The sequence below is a fragment of the Octodon degus genome, unplaced genomic scaffold (genome assembly GCF_000260255.1).
Source record: "Octodon degus isolate 3935 unplaced genomic scaffold, OctDeg1.0 scaffold00075, whole genome shotgun sequence".
Classification (NCBI taxonomy): Eukaryota; Metazoa; Chordata; class Mammalia; order Rodentia; family Octodontidae; genus Octodon; species Octodon degus.
This window is the reverse complement of record NW_004524651.1, coordinates 7162281-7176300: the sequence shown is the minus strand read 5'-3', so window position 1 is coordinate 7176300 and position 14020 is coordinate 7162281. Positions and strand designations below refer to the sequence as shown.

General features: G+C 46.1%; 1 protein-coding gene across 1 annotated transcript in view; it reads left to right on the top strand.

Annotated features, from left to right (window-relative positions):
• The window catches only part of Dlgap1 (DLG associated protein 1), a 300841-nt gene that overhangs the window by 142700 nt on the left and 144121 nt on the right, over positions 1-14020 (top strand). Inside the window, exon 3 of the mRNA XM_012515706.2 lies at positions 10944-11121. Coding sequence (XP_012371160.1) covers positions 10944-11121 — 178 coding nt within the window. The remainder of the gene's footprint in view (positions 1-10943; positions 11122-14020) is intronic.

Genomic DNA, 14020 nt, shown 5'->3' with positions numbered 1-14020 from the left:
GAGGGGAGAGGAGAGGAGAGGAGGGAGAGGAAAAGAGAGGAGGGGAGGGGAGAGGAGAGGAGGGGAGGGGAGGGGAGGGGAGAGGACAGGAGAGGAGGAGGGAAGAAAGGAAGGAAAATAAAAAGAAAAGACAAGATGCCCCTTAGCTCTCTAACAACACTTTTGCCCTACAGTATAGTCTGATATTAGTATAGCCACTACAATCCTCTTGGGATTTTTATTTTTATTCTTTTTTTATAGTCATCTTACTTACTAGTTGTGCTTTTAATATGAAGTATGTCTCCTATAGACAATATATGATCAAATCCTGTTTGTTGTTTTTTCATCCAGTCTGGCAATCTCTGTCTTTAGGTTGGTGGTTTTTTTTTTTTTTTTTTTTTTTATTCTGCCGCTACACAGCTACAACTTGTAGAGATCCTCCTGATTTCTGCCTCCCTAGTTCTGGGATTTTTAACTGGGAAAAAAAAAAGTATATATTTAGAATCAGCCAGCTGGACTCAGCTTAGATGATCCCAATTTTGTTGGCAACATCCCATGCATCATAATCGGGAGCCAGTCGAACATATGCCTTCTTCTCTCCATCGGGCCTGATTAGGGGACTGACCCTGGCAACAGGCCACAGAGCTTCTTTACAGCTTGTCTGATCTGGTGCTTATTGGCTTTGACGTCCACAGTGAACACAAGTGTGTTCTTGGCCTTGATCTTTTTCATGGCTGACTCTGTGGTCAGCAGAACTTGACAATGGCATAGTGGACAAGCTTGTTTGTCCCGGGAGCGCTCTTCTGAGGGTATTTGGGCTGCCTCCGGAGCCACAGTGTCTTGGGACAGCGGAAGGTGGGCGACATACGTGTCTTCTTCTTTCTGTGGCTGTGGATGCCCTTCAGCACAGCCTTCTTGGCCTTCAAAGCTGCTGCTTTGGCTTCAGCTGTGGGAGGGGCAGGGGCTTCCTTCCTCGCCTTCGGTGCCATCTTGATGGGGGTTGGGTTATTTAATCCGGTTCCAGTTAGTATAGTTACTTACACGATGGAATTTAGGTTTTCCATTTTGCTTACTGCTTCCTGTGTGTCCTTTCCATTTCTTCTCCATTGCTCCATTATCATTTTCTTTTGTGCTAGATATACACAGTGTAAATTGTTCCACTATAACTTTGTTCTTTTTTTTAAATATTTATTTATTTTTATTTATTACATTTATTTAGTGTGTGTGTGTGTGTGTGTGTGGCCAGCTCAGCCCACCAGGGGGGCGCGGCTGGCTGGCATGTGGTGCTGGGGGATCGAATTGAGGTCCCTGTGCTTTGCCAAGCTTGTTTCAAGTAGGTGCTTTAGACCACTGAGCCATCTCTCCAGCCCTATAACTTTGTTCTTGAGATTGGATCTGTTGCTCAGGCTGGTTTTGAACTTGTGGGCCCGTACAATTCTTCTGTCTCAACCCTGCAAGCAGCTGGAACTGTAGGCACAGACCATCATGCTTGGCTAATGTAAACGTTTAAATAATTTTCATAGTAGTTACTCTGGAGATTACAGTATGTGTCCATTAATCTTAATTCTTCACTTCACCGGATTAAGAGGGCCCTGCAGAGGTCATTGGATTGGGGGGTGCTGTAACCAGCAGTAGATTAATCTACTGTTGTTTACAGCTGAATATGCTGTCAGGACGTGGAGCCAGCCTAGAGAAGGTGGTCCCTGGGCTCTGCCTGGGGAAGGTGTGGCTCTTATTAGAGTTGTTAAACGTAATGGATGTGCTCTTGCCCCACTGACTGCTTCCAGGCCACCATACTGCAGGCACCGTTCCTCCACCAGGCCCTTCTCCTCCAGTGTGGCACCTGGGAATCCATGAACTGGAATCGTGGCCCAGCTGAGCCTTTTCTCCTTTAAGTTACAGGTGTCAGGTATTTGTCCCAGAGATGGGACAGCTGGCGAGTGGACAACAGCAATCTAGTTCATACTGATATTCTTGATTTTCAAACGTTTATAGAAACTTGGCTCCATCACAGCACTGGCCCTTCTCCTCTCCGTACCTCTATATTTCTACAGCTCATCAGTCTTAATTGAGCGTTCATGCATTTATTTCAGTAAGTTAGGAGGAAAAGTTTCAAAACTATGCTTGTACAGTTCTTCTGCTCATCTACATCGTTATTGTTCCTAGTACTCTCCATTCCCTCACATGCATCCAAGTTACCATTGTGTGTCCTTCCTGTTGACCCTCAAGGACTCGCTTTAGTGTTCTGTGTGGAGCAGCTCTGCTGGTGAGGGATTCTCTCAGTCTTTATCTGTCTGCTGAATGTCTTGATTTCTTCTTGTTTTTCAACAGTATTTTCGCTAGATACAGACCTCTTGCTTGCCGGTCTTTCTCCTTCAGCATCTTCAGTACGTCACCTCAGTGCCTCCTGGTCCGTGGTTTACGATAAGGCACCTACTAACTTTATCAAGATCACTCGTGTGTAATGAATCACTTTATTCTTTTTTATTTCAAGATGTTGTTTTTGACCTTTGAATCTTTGAGTAGGATGGGGCAGTTATGGAACTCACTGAATTTATCACAGTTAGAGTTGTTCAGCTTGGCGGAACGTGTAAAGTAAGGTGTTCATCAGATTAGGAAGGTTTTGATCGTTGTTTCTTCAATATATTTTTGTTCTTTTCACTGTTTCCTTCTGGAACTCCCATCACATGCCCATGGGAGGGCCCACTGGTGTCCCACCAGTCCTTGGGGCCTTGTGGGCTCTTGCTGTTCTGAGTCCTATCCCTCAGTACTGTTTAATCTTTCTTTGCCTGCCTTAAAATATGCTGAGTGCTTGTTTTGTCAGCTCAGATCTGCTTGTGAGTTCCTCAGTGAATTTTTAATTTCAGTGATTAAGGTACTACTAAGTAAGGAGAATTTATCAGTTACAGCATTAATTACTCATTATTTATCATAGTTATTTGGTTTATTTCATAAAATTGCTATTATTATTGTTATTACTATTATTATTATTATTATTATTATTATTATTATTATTATTATTTTGAATTCCATACTTTAAATAGAATTTTTCTAGTTACCTATTTGGTGCTATTCTCTGTTGGGTGATACACTTTTTATTACTTTCTTCTAAATCTTTGTGCATAGTTTCCATTAGTTCTTTAAGGATATTTACAGCATTTAAGTTTCATTAAGTTCAACATCTGGACCTCCCTCAACATTTTCCTATCAGCTTTTTCCCCTGGGGGTGCTTTTGTGTAAAGTTGTGCATTTGAGGTGATATATTATCCACACCTGAGCCAGAGAGCCTTCCACTCTCTTTTCTTTCTTGACGCTTGAAAATTGAGAAACAAAACATACATGGATTATAACACATAGTAAATATATAATTTAATTATTGTAAGAGAAATGTTCTTTAAACTACCACACAGCTCAAAAAGCACAAGCACCAGCTACCCCAACCCAGCCCCATCACAGGTGTCTTCTCAAAGGTAGCAGGTATCCTGACATTTATGATACTTACTCCCTTGCATGTATTGATTTTTTATCACTGAAGTGCCCTTTTCTAGACACCATTCTTCCTCCTGCCTATTTCTTTATTTTGACATATAGTTTGAGTTTCTTGATCTCCAGGCTTCACTGTCCAAGTCTCTATGTCTTTGAGACTCTTTTGTTTGGTTGATTGTTCACTGTACAACTTCTTTTTTTCAAGACTTTCCTGAACTGATTCTTCAGATTCACTAGCTTCTGTAATGTGCAGCCACCTGTGTCTCTGCTTCCTTTTCTTCTTTATTATCTTTGCTTTTACTTTTAAGTCTGAGGTCTCTGGATTTGCCCTGGGGTCACCATAGTTGAGAGATTAACCAGAGATTGACCAACATATACCATAAGCCGGTAAATCTTCTACCTCTTTCCAAGCACATCTGTATCAGAAGTCATGTATTCAAGTTCCAAGCAGTGCACAGTCCCACCTAGCACCTCCTTCCTGCTGCCACGGGCTCTCAGGATCCATAACAGAAATTACTGAGCCCTTCCCCATCAGTGTCTCCCAGGGGTGCACACTGTCCTTATATCCTCAGCAAGATGTAAAATGCTTAACATCCCCCAACCACCATCAGAGTCCCCAGGTCTTTCTTTTAAATTTGGGGCTAGGATCTTGTTTTCCCCAAATTGCAAGCTCGGGTAACTATGATGTTAATAACTTGAACCAAGAGCTACTATTTTCAATAACAACAAATAATAGGAAACAGGATGATCTTATGCACAAGAAAAGGGAACTAAGCGAAGGAGGAGGGGGGATGAAGAAGAGCGATGTACCATGTACCTAGAAGGAGCTGAAGTAAGAGTTCTGTGGGAAGAAGAGGCTGGAAGAGGAGCAGGAGAGCCTGGCAACTGAAGGACACTGTGCGAGGACAAAGAGGAGCAGGTCTGAGCACAGTACACAGGGGCTGTAGCAAAGGCTGTCACTGGAGGGCAAGGAAAGTGGAGGAGCAGAGCTTCCCTGCAGGCTCAGATGATGCCCGAGAGCTCCAAGGAGGGAGCCAGACACCTAGTAGGAGAATGGCACACCTTGAGGCCATGAGGTTAGGTGAAATAAACCAGACACAGGCACCAAACCCTCAGTTAAGCCATGAACCCCGGAGGAGCACCAAGGTGGAGGAGAGGTGAGCCGCAGAGAAGGAGCCTCGCTCGCAGCTGGGAAATAGCAAATGGGGAAGGCAAGAGGGAGAAAGTGGACGCACTGGGCCCAGGGAGGATCTGAAGCCTGCATTGAAGCCCACAGACACGGTGAAGGGAGAAACTTAAAGGAAGCCAGAGGAGGTGGCTGGTGGCAGCTTCTCCCTGAGACGGAACTCACTGTCAAGAGCAGAGAATTCGAACCTGTGGACACATGGTGACTGCTGGCAACTCCAGAGGCCTCCACGGACATGGCCATGAAGAGCTGGCTGCACTGGCTGGCGGTGAGTGTTGAGGGCTCCATTGTCCCGCGTGAGTAAGAAACTGGCTGGGCCTCTTGCAGAGGATGAACTGCTCCACCGAGCCGCTCCCAGCTGGGCTCAGGCCCAAAAAAGGCCCTCTGACAGCTTCAGGCTAAGCGATGCTGCCTCGGCCAGAAGACGCGGGCTCGAGGAGGGCATCCACTGCCCTGCCAAAACCTATGGCTGGCTTGATGGGATAAATCAGCACAGACCAGAACTCTCTCTGTCTCCATGCTTGCCTACCAGTGCCAGCAGAGACAAGCCTGGACGTGGCTCACTCAGGTGCTATCTCCCTCCCTCCCTCCCTCTCTCTGTCTCTGTCTCTGTCTCTCTCTCTCTCTCTGTCTCTCTCTCTCTCTGTCTCTCTCTCTGTCTCTCTCTCTCTGTGTGTCTTTTTCTCTGTCTCTCTGTCTCTGTCTCGTCTCTCTGTCTCTATATCTGTCTCTCTCTGTCTTTCTCTCTCTCTCTCTGTCTCTCTCTCTGTCTCTCTGTCTCTCTCTCTCTCTCTCTGTCTCTCTCTCTCTCTTATTTTTTTGTGGTGGTGCTGGTTTTTGATCTTGGTTTTCAGTTTCTGTTTCTTCTTTTTCTCCATTGTGGTTTGGTCCTATCCTTATACGTGTGAATGTACTTTCTAGCCTCTCTGTGGGGTGTTCTGTCCCTTCTTTCTCCACTCCCTCTCTTTCCCTCCAGTCCTCTGCCCCCATTTCCCGAAGCTGGCATCATCCCCTTCTGTCCTCCAGCCTTCAGAACCCTTCCTCTTCTGCTGCTTCTCTATGTGTTCCCTAAACCCTTTGATATTTTAACCCCTAAGGGAAAAATTCACATATTAATGATGTATGTACTGCATACAATTTTGTGGTTTGCTTTAAATTTTCCTGTACAATCACAACTGTAGCTCACATGGTTAAAGGTGGCAAATAAATGGTTACCTCAGTTTGTCATTTGCTAGGCTGTGTTTAATGCTATTGCTATTGCTGATTGTACCACTTTAGCCAACAATGACATAATTGTTCTAAGCAGCTGTTCTTCCTGGTATTCCAAGACTGAGGTTGACTAATGATCAGAGAAAATAAAGTGACACAGTGCCAAAGAACCAGGGGTGGGCCAGGCAGGGCAGTAGCTTCCCATCCCCAGCAAAATGAAGGGGTAGAGCCTTGCAACCAATGAAGACACGGACAGAAAACCAGCTACACCTGGAAGACATGGACAGATTCCTAGCTACATACAAATTACCAAACCTGAATCAAGAAGACATAAAAATCATAAACCAATATCAATTAATGAAATCAAAGATATAAATAAAAACCTACCAACACGGCTGGGGATAAAGCTCAGTGGCAAGTGCAAGGGCCTGAGCTTGATCCCAATACAAAATTTAAAAAAAATTTTAAAATCTACCAACGAAGTCCAGACCCCTACAGATTCACTAGGCGTGGTGACAGGGGCCCATAATCCCAGCACTCTGGAGGCTGAGGCAGGAAGATCACCATAAGTTTGAAAGCAGCCTGGGCCACATAATGAATTCAAGGCCAGCACAAACTACATAGAGAGACCGTGTCTCAGAAAGCAAAAACAAAGGATATGATTGTGAAAGGGCCCTCCATGGGACAAGAAGGTGAAGATCTTGCTCCCACTCAAGTGAACCAGGAAGAGAAATAATCTCTATAAGTCATTTAGGAAGAAGAGGGGACAGATGGGACCTATGAGACAACATAGGTCCACCTGGAAAAACCTCCTAACACAAGCCGGGACTCTGACTACACACCCCCACCACAGCAGGTCCCCTTCTGCTGGGCTGCAGGCAGGGCCGTCGGCACGCGGTCTGTCTTTGCAGAGCGCTACCATACCAAGCTCAAGGTCTTCTGCTGCTCGCTGCAGGCTCTGCTTGCTAAGTGGCTATCGTGAGCCCATCTCCTTGGACTCAGCGTGTTGCCACAGTCCACTTTGTTTTACCAGGGAAGCCTCACCAAGGAAGAGCTGTTCCGCATCTTCTGAATGACTCCTCACTGCGAAATGTTAGAATTGCGCCTATTTCATACAATTAGCTGGGACGACTGAACATTCAACCGCACTCATTCCGCCACCTCAGCCAGCAGACACTGATTTTCAAAACAACAGTCTTTCACTTCTTCTTTAGAATGTCCCCCACTTGTGACATAGCCACCCCACTACCGCCCGCTAACCACTGGGTGCAGTGTCACTATTTATGTTGGCAATAATGTCACTCAGGTCCAGCTACAAAAGAGCCAGGGAAGTACGTTTGGCATCTAGCTCTTCCATTCCAGGAGGAAAGCAACTTCAGTTAGGGATGCCTCAAGCTAGAACTCTCTCCTTCCAAAGGCCGTCTTGAAGAGAAAATGAATGTCACAGTTTGTTGGCTGGAACGTTCGGACACAGGCATTTATAAAGGGTTCCGACGGGAACCACCATGAATAGTAAGCCCATAACACCTAGACAGCACTGGCACAGCGTGGCGGCGGCAGCGTTTTCATGTTTGGGATCAGTGTGGAAATCCACGGGGCACTGAAGAATCTCTTGTTGGAAACAGTAAGAGACACAAGAGATTAACTTTGAATTGTGTACCCTACATCAATGTTAATTGGGCTCCTCTCTCTACAAATGAACATAAGAAGTGGCTGTTAATCTAATTCTCAGGTTTTAGTACCTTTGAGATTAGCCTTTTCAGCCATGGAGAAATTTCACGCTCTAAAAAGGGGGTAGAATCTTATACATTGCTACTAAGAGAACATTTGGAATACCTTTTCCATTTGAGGACGCAGACATGGGTGTGACACCTAAATGTTATCTACAGTCAACATTTCTCTAATGACTTTGTGAAACCAAGCACCTTGCTATGTGTATGGTAGCAAGTAAATGTATTTTCCTGTAAATTTATGGATTTAATTTCCTGTGGTGACCCTTTTATAGCCTTCGCCTGTCTTCCCTAATCACACGAGTGTAGGTCTACGTTGGCCCCGGTGCCGTGCTCCCTCTCTGCTGGGCTGTGCACCACAGCATCTGTGTGCATCGGATCATTTTGCTTCACTCTGTGGACAGTGTTTCCAGCTGAACAGAAGTTGAAGGTTTTCTAAGTTCTCCCACGTAGCAATCCTCCTCCCAAGGGCTTGTAGATGTAACACACGCTTCTAACATCTTTCTTTGTCCTATTCTTTTGCCTAAGGCATTATAGAGTTTGCTTCCTTTCATAATATTCTGGTAACTTCTTAAGTTTTTAGGTACCAAAATTAAGATGATCATACCACACTGTTTTCGTACTTGCAGAGATGAGAGTTGCTGAAGGCCATTCTCCCCTTGCTTATTTGGGTCATTTTCTCACTGGACATTTCACGTGGGCTCCAAATCTCTCTCCTCCTCCCAATGCACCTGCCCCGATCCCTGAGCACCATTGTGTAGACTATCGCAGCCACATTAACCACTTTTCCTTCCCTAGCTTTTCCCACTTTTTTTTTTTTAATTTTGATTTTGGAAAATCCACGTTTGCAGCACATAATGGCCACACTCAGGGCGGGAATCAGTGCGCGGACGTAACACATCCTCATTCTTTTCTTCCCTGTCCTCTCCAGCTGGTTTTATCTCAGTAACAGATTCATTCCTTTTATAAGTTCTTATCAAGTTGATTTTCATAAGTGTAGATTAAAAACCAGACTAATAGGTAAAAGATCGTATAAAACAAATAACACAATTATACTAAATCAAGTTACACTTTTAGATGCATTAGCCATGCTGGATTACAATATCTTTTTTCTCTTTTCCCCTCATTTTTCTGTCTCTTATTTAGTTTTTTCCACTGTAGTCCAGTCTCTAAACTCCTCTCATAAGAAAATCTGATGACGCTGAGGCCTTGCATAACTCTATATGACTTTAGTAAGATGCGACACCCACGGCACACGTTTCACTCATTCCAAACATCCAATTAAATATTATACTATATCCATGGAGTTCCGCAGACATCACCAGCATCGATTTTTAAACATACCAACCTAGAAAGAAACCTCATACTCTAGATGGCACCTTGTCACCTCTGCTCCCCTGTCCCTTATTCACCCACCAGAGCTCTCTGTTCATTCTATATCCATCATTTCTGGACTTGTACTATGGGCGAGGTCATGGAACATGCGGTCAGCAGTGACTGTCATCTTTCACTTAGTGTGGTGGCTCCTGCGCTTATCCACACACAGCATATACCAACATCGTGTCCCTTTCCTAGAGGAGTCCTGTGCCATGCACGGATGTACCACAGCTCCTCAACTCACCAGCTCAAGGACATGTGGAGGTTTCTGTCTTTGTGTCTTATGTTTCCGGGAGTCTTGTGTAAAGTTTAAAATGAGTTTAATCCATTGCAGAAAATTCTACATGAATTTTTGTTGAAACAGTATTAACTTTATAGATAAACTTGGGAGACTGAATTTTTTACAAAATTAAGTATTTCTATAAGGAAAACTGTTAATTTTTTTCATTTATTCAGACCTTGTTTATTGCCTTCTGTGAAGTTTTACCAGATTGTTCATAAAGTTCTGAGGCTTCTCTTTCTCTACTGATTTCACATTTGTCAAATTGAATGGGATTTTATAATTAAAATTTCTATTTACTATATATAGAGGATAGAGAGACAGATAGACGAGTAGTACATGGAGAGAAAATGTAGATAGACACAGCTACCTGCTGCTACTACAGAATGCAAAACCAAAGAGATCATCCCAAGAAATAAACAGATACAAAGGAAAAATTCATACAATAAAAAATTCTGGGGCAGGGCTGGCCAGATAGCCCAGTGAATTAAAAAGCCTGATTAGGTAGACACAGGGACTAGGGTTTGATCCCCAGCCTGCCCTGCCAGCCCCAGCCCTGTGGCACACTGAGAAGGTGACTGAGACTGGGCGTGGTGGCACACACCTGTAATCGCAGCACTTGGGAGCCTGTAAACAGGAGGATCACTATGAGTCCGATCTATGCAGTGAGACCCTGTAGACCCTGTAGACCCTGTAGACCCTGTCCTAAATTTTAAAAAAAGAAAGAAATTGGCATGTTGAAGAGAAACCTCATATTTATTGTGACACTATTCCCAGTAGCAAAGATATGAAATAAAGTTAGATTCCTAGCAGTGGATGGATGGATAAAGAAAACACGGGGTATGTATAGAATGGGGTAGTACTCCGCCATAAAAAGAAAAATCCTGTCCCATGTGACAACACAGAACTGACCGGCATTACGTTAAGTGAAGCAAGCCAGGCACCGCACGATGAGCACTGAACGTTCGCACCTAAATGCAGAAGCTTTAAATAGCTAATTTCATGGAAGTGGAGAACAGAATGGTGGTTGGCAAGTCCGGGAAAGTTGAGGGGGTCAGAGGTGGATGGAAGGCAGTTAATAGGTCCGAGCTGAACTGGGATAATTTATAATGTTCTGTAGTGCAGTAGGGGGGCCCAAGGTTGAAAGCGACAAATTGTGTTCCAAAATAGCTAGCAGAGAGGAGTCTCAGCATAAGACAGTGGCTGAGCGGCGGGTAGACCAGTTGCCCTCCTCAGGTCCGCACACACCATACACGTGCAGTGAACTGCCCCTTGGGCCTGTAACTGTGTGCATTATTTACTATGTAGTGGTTCAAATATTTTAACTAACTCCTTTAAAGAACCTCAAGAACAAATAAAGAGCAAACTAGATGAGAGACGATAGGAAACAGGGAGAAAAGAACAGGGTTGTGCTGCGCGCACGCGCCAACTCCCCCCAGAGGCGCCATCGTTCTGTGTGACAAGCGCGTGCTAAGAAAAATAAATAGCAAAGTGGTTTTTTAAATAATAATAGTTTTAGAATAAGATGAACACATAGAACTAAAAAAGAAAAGATTTTCCTTAGGAGACACCACGGGGGAGTTCAGCAGCCCTGCACTATTTGTCACGGCGCTTCAGCTGCTGCCCAAACGTCTTGCTGCTGCACGCGCTCGGGACGTGGCTAACCGCACCCTCCGTGTCCCTCCCCCCCACCCAGGATCTCCACTGAACACTCGCCCAAGCTCCAGATCCGCAGTCACAGCTATCTGAGGGCTGTGAGCGAAGTCTCCATCAACCGGAGCCTGGACAGCCTGGACCCCGCGGGCCTGCTCACGTCGCCCAAGTTCCGCTCCAGGAATGAGAGCTACATGCGCGCCATGAGCACCATCAGTCAGGTGGGTGCAGGGAGCCACGCAGAGGTGGCACGGCTGAGAGGGGGGCAGCAGGGGGACCCGACAGGAGGCCCACGCCGGGGCCACCAATAGCTGGCTCCTGGGGTACCTGGTCCAGGAGGGAGGACCCCCCTGCAGGGAACCTGGCCCAGGAGGGTCTTCAGAACCCACCAGCACTCAGGCAGGGCCTTGCCAGGCCATCCTGAAGGGACTGGTGCCAAAACTGGGTCTGTAACATGGACTGAAGGACACACACAGACCAGATCCACCATCCAGGCCAAGGAAAGACTATTCATAAAAGCACTAGAGTTGCATGCAGACCCTCCAGACAGGGCTCGCCTGGGAAACAAAGGGCCCTCTGTGTCCCTTACCTGAGCCCGAGGGAATACAGCATCTGGTATTCCCAGATGGGGCGGGGACAAAGACTCCACCCCGGGTTCAGATGGCAGGCTGCAGGCATTCCGATGCAAGGTGGCAGAGAGGCCTGGGGAGGGTCCGGTGGTGAAGCCACACTTAGAATGCGTTGGGGCTGGGCTACCCCAGACAACAGAAGTGAAATGTTAAGGGGTCCTGAGCTCAGGACAGTGAACTTGGGGCCCTTGGAGGAGCTGATCCTGCAGCTTTCAGGCCCACCGGAAGACAGAAGGGAACTCCTTCAAGGAGAACATCAGGAAGGATATTTTTGCCAGGCATGGTGGCACACTCCTATAATCCCAGTGTTCTGGAGGCTGAGACAGAAGGATCACAAAATCAAGCCCAGCCTGGGAAAATTAGCAATTTACCAAGACCTTGCTTCAAAATAAAAAATAAAAATAAGCCTGGGAGTGTAGCACAGTATGAAGAGCCACAATCCCGACACTTCCACAGGGAAATATATTATTTTTAAAATGAAATGGTGTTAGAGGCTCTGGATTTAAATTTACATCACAAGTTTAAAAAGTAAGTATTATACCATTAAGTCAGTTAATATTTATTAGGAAAAACATTGGGCCAGATTTTTCAAGTAATGCCATTATGAGCATACATTACACCTGTCCCCTAAAGGTTTATAGTCCCATGGAGGGCTTATGAGACACATAAAAGTTGTGTCATAAACGTTACGTACTTGACCACCACAAAAACTCTTGGGATTAACCATCGGAGCCACCTGTGCCTAGGAGCGAACTTGGTCAGTCTGCCAATTGCTTTACATACACATGACATTAGTCCTATAAACGCCCATAATATAGATGCACAACCAGATATTAAATGGGACTTTCCTTGCAGCCACATAGTTGTAAATAAGATTCCCACAGTGAAGGGCAAGATGAGAATACCAAGGACTTTAAAGAGAAAGCTTCTAGAAATCAGATCTAGGAACACACATTTTGACAAATATTCCAAGGATTCTGGTAAAGTAGTTTTTAATTTGAACTTTGGAACAAGCCAGCCTAAAGCATAGCAAGGACTAAGAAAGAGCACTCCGGCTTGGCTGGAGCTCAGGAAACGGGAGGGGTCAGCCATGCGAGCCATCCTGAAGACCGTGCGGGGGACTAACCTGGACTTTAGTCACCAGGAAAAACATGCACAAAGACTAAAAAAATGCCAGCGTTTAAGCAGGAATACGTGCCATGTAAGTTGTCTTCCCATCACTTGGCTAAAATACCTCCACTGCGTCTTAGAAGAGAGGTGTGTTTGGGGTCAGGGGTTCAGCCCATGGCTGGCCAGTTCCAAGGTAGGACCATCAGGGTGGAGCCATCATGGCAGAAGGGCCTTGCAGAGCAATCTGTTCACTTCATGGCAGCCTTCCAGTTTTGCCACTAGTGACCCTCTTCTACTCACCTCCCACCAGCGCATTCCGCTGTGACCTCATCAGTGACCCACTCAGGACCATGTCTTCCCATGATCCTGGCACTCTCCAAAAACCCCATTAGCTTTGGGGCGACATTTCAGATCGAAGCCACAACAGCTGTCATCAGAACTCTGATGTAGGATAATTAATCTGGTAACAACACACAGGAAATATCGGAAAGGGTGGAAAGCAAGCGGCAGAGGCCAGTCGGAGGAAGAGTGTGTGAGTATCGAGGTGCAAGAGGAGGCGCCTGTGTGGGTGGAGGTGGTGGCATGGATGAGGTGGTGGAGAGGAGGCGCCTGCGTGGGTGGTGGTGGTGGTGGCTGCAGCTGGCTGTGGTCTGCTGGCATGGATGAGGTGGTAGAGAGAAGCTAAGCACCCCCCCGAAGCCTGCAGCAGTCAAGAGTGACCTTGAAATAGGACCATGGTTCACTTTTGTCCCTGCTATCGAAACAGCTCCCTTTTCTCATGCAGTCCTGAGGGTCATGCCCACACCCGCTCCAGGGACAGGCATCAGGGAAAGCAGGCCTGAGGGTCCCAGCAGCGAACCCCCCTTCCCATACTGGAAAGAGATCCCCCGCTGCGCTTGACGACCCACCCACACTGACGGCAGCAGTGCCCACCCGCCCACCTCAGCGAAACAGTTGAAGCCTCCGTTTGGCCACATTTAGACTTGCTTCATCGTCTTTTTACAAGAAAACTTCTCAAAGCGTATCTTTGTTCCGCACAGCCTAGAGGTCACGTCCTGGCTCACAACTGTGAAATGGTTTATAAATTCATCCACCATCCATGCAGTGGGTTTAAACTTTTCCTGGCAGCCCCCTGTGGCGGCACACACCTATCATCCCAGCACTGTGAAGGCACAGGCGGGAGAGTCGCTGCGACCTTCAGACCAGCCTGAGCCACACAGCAAGACCTTGTCTCAAAAAAAAAGATAAAAAATTTAGGGGAAAACATTTATACCCAATGTATGACTTTGAATACTCTTAAAACAAGGGATTTGTCTGTGCTGTCACTGCTGTGACACTGACCCGCACTGGCGCAGCATCCTTCCCGGGGGACACTCCGAGA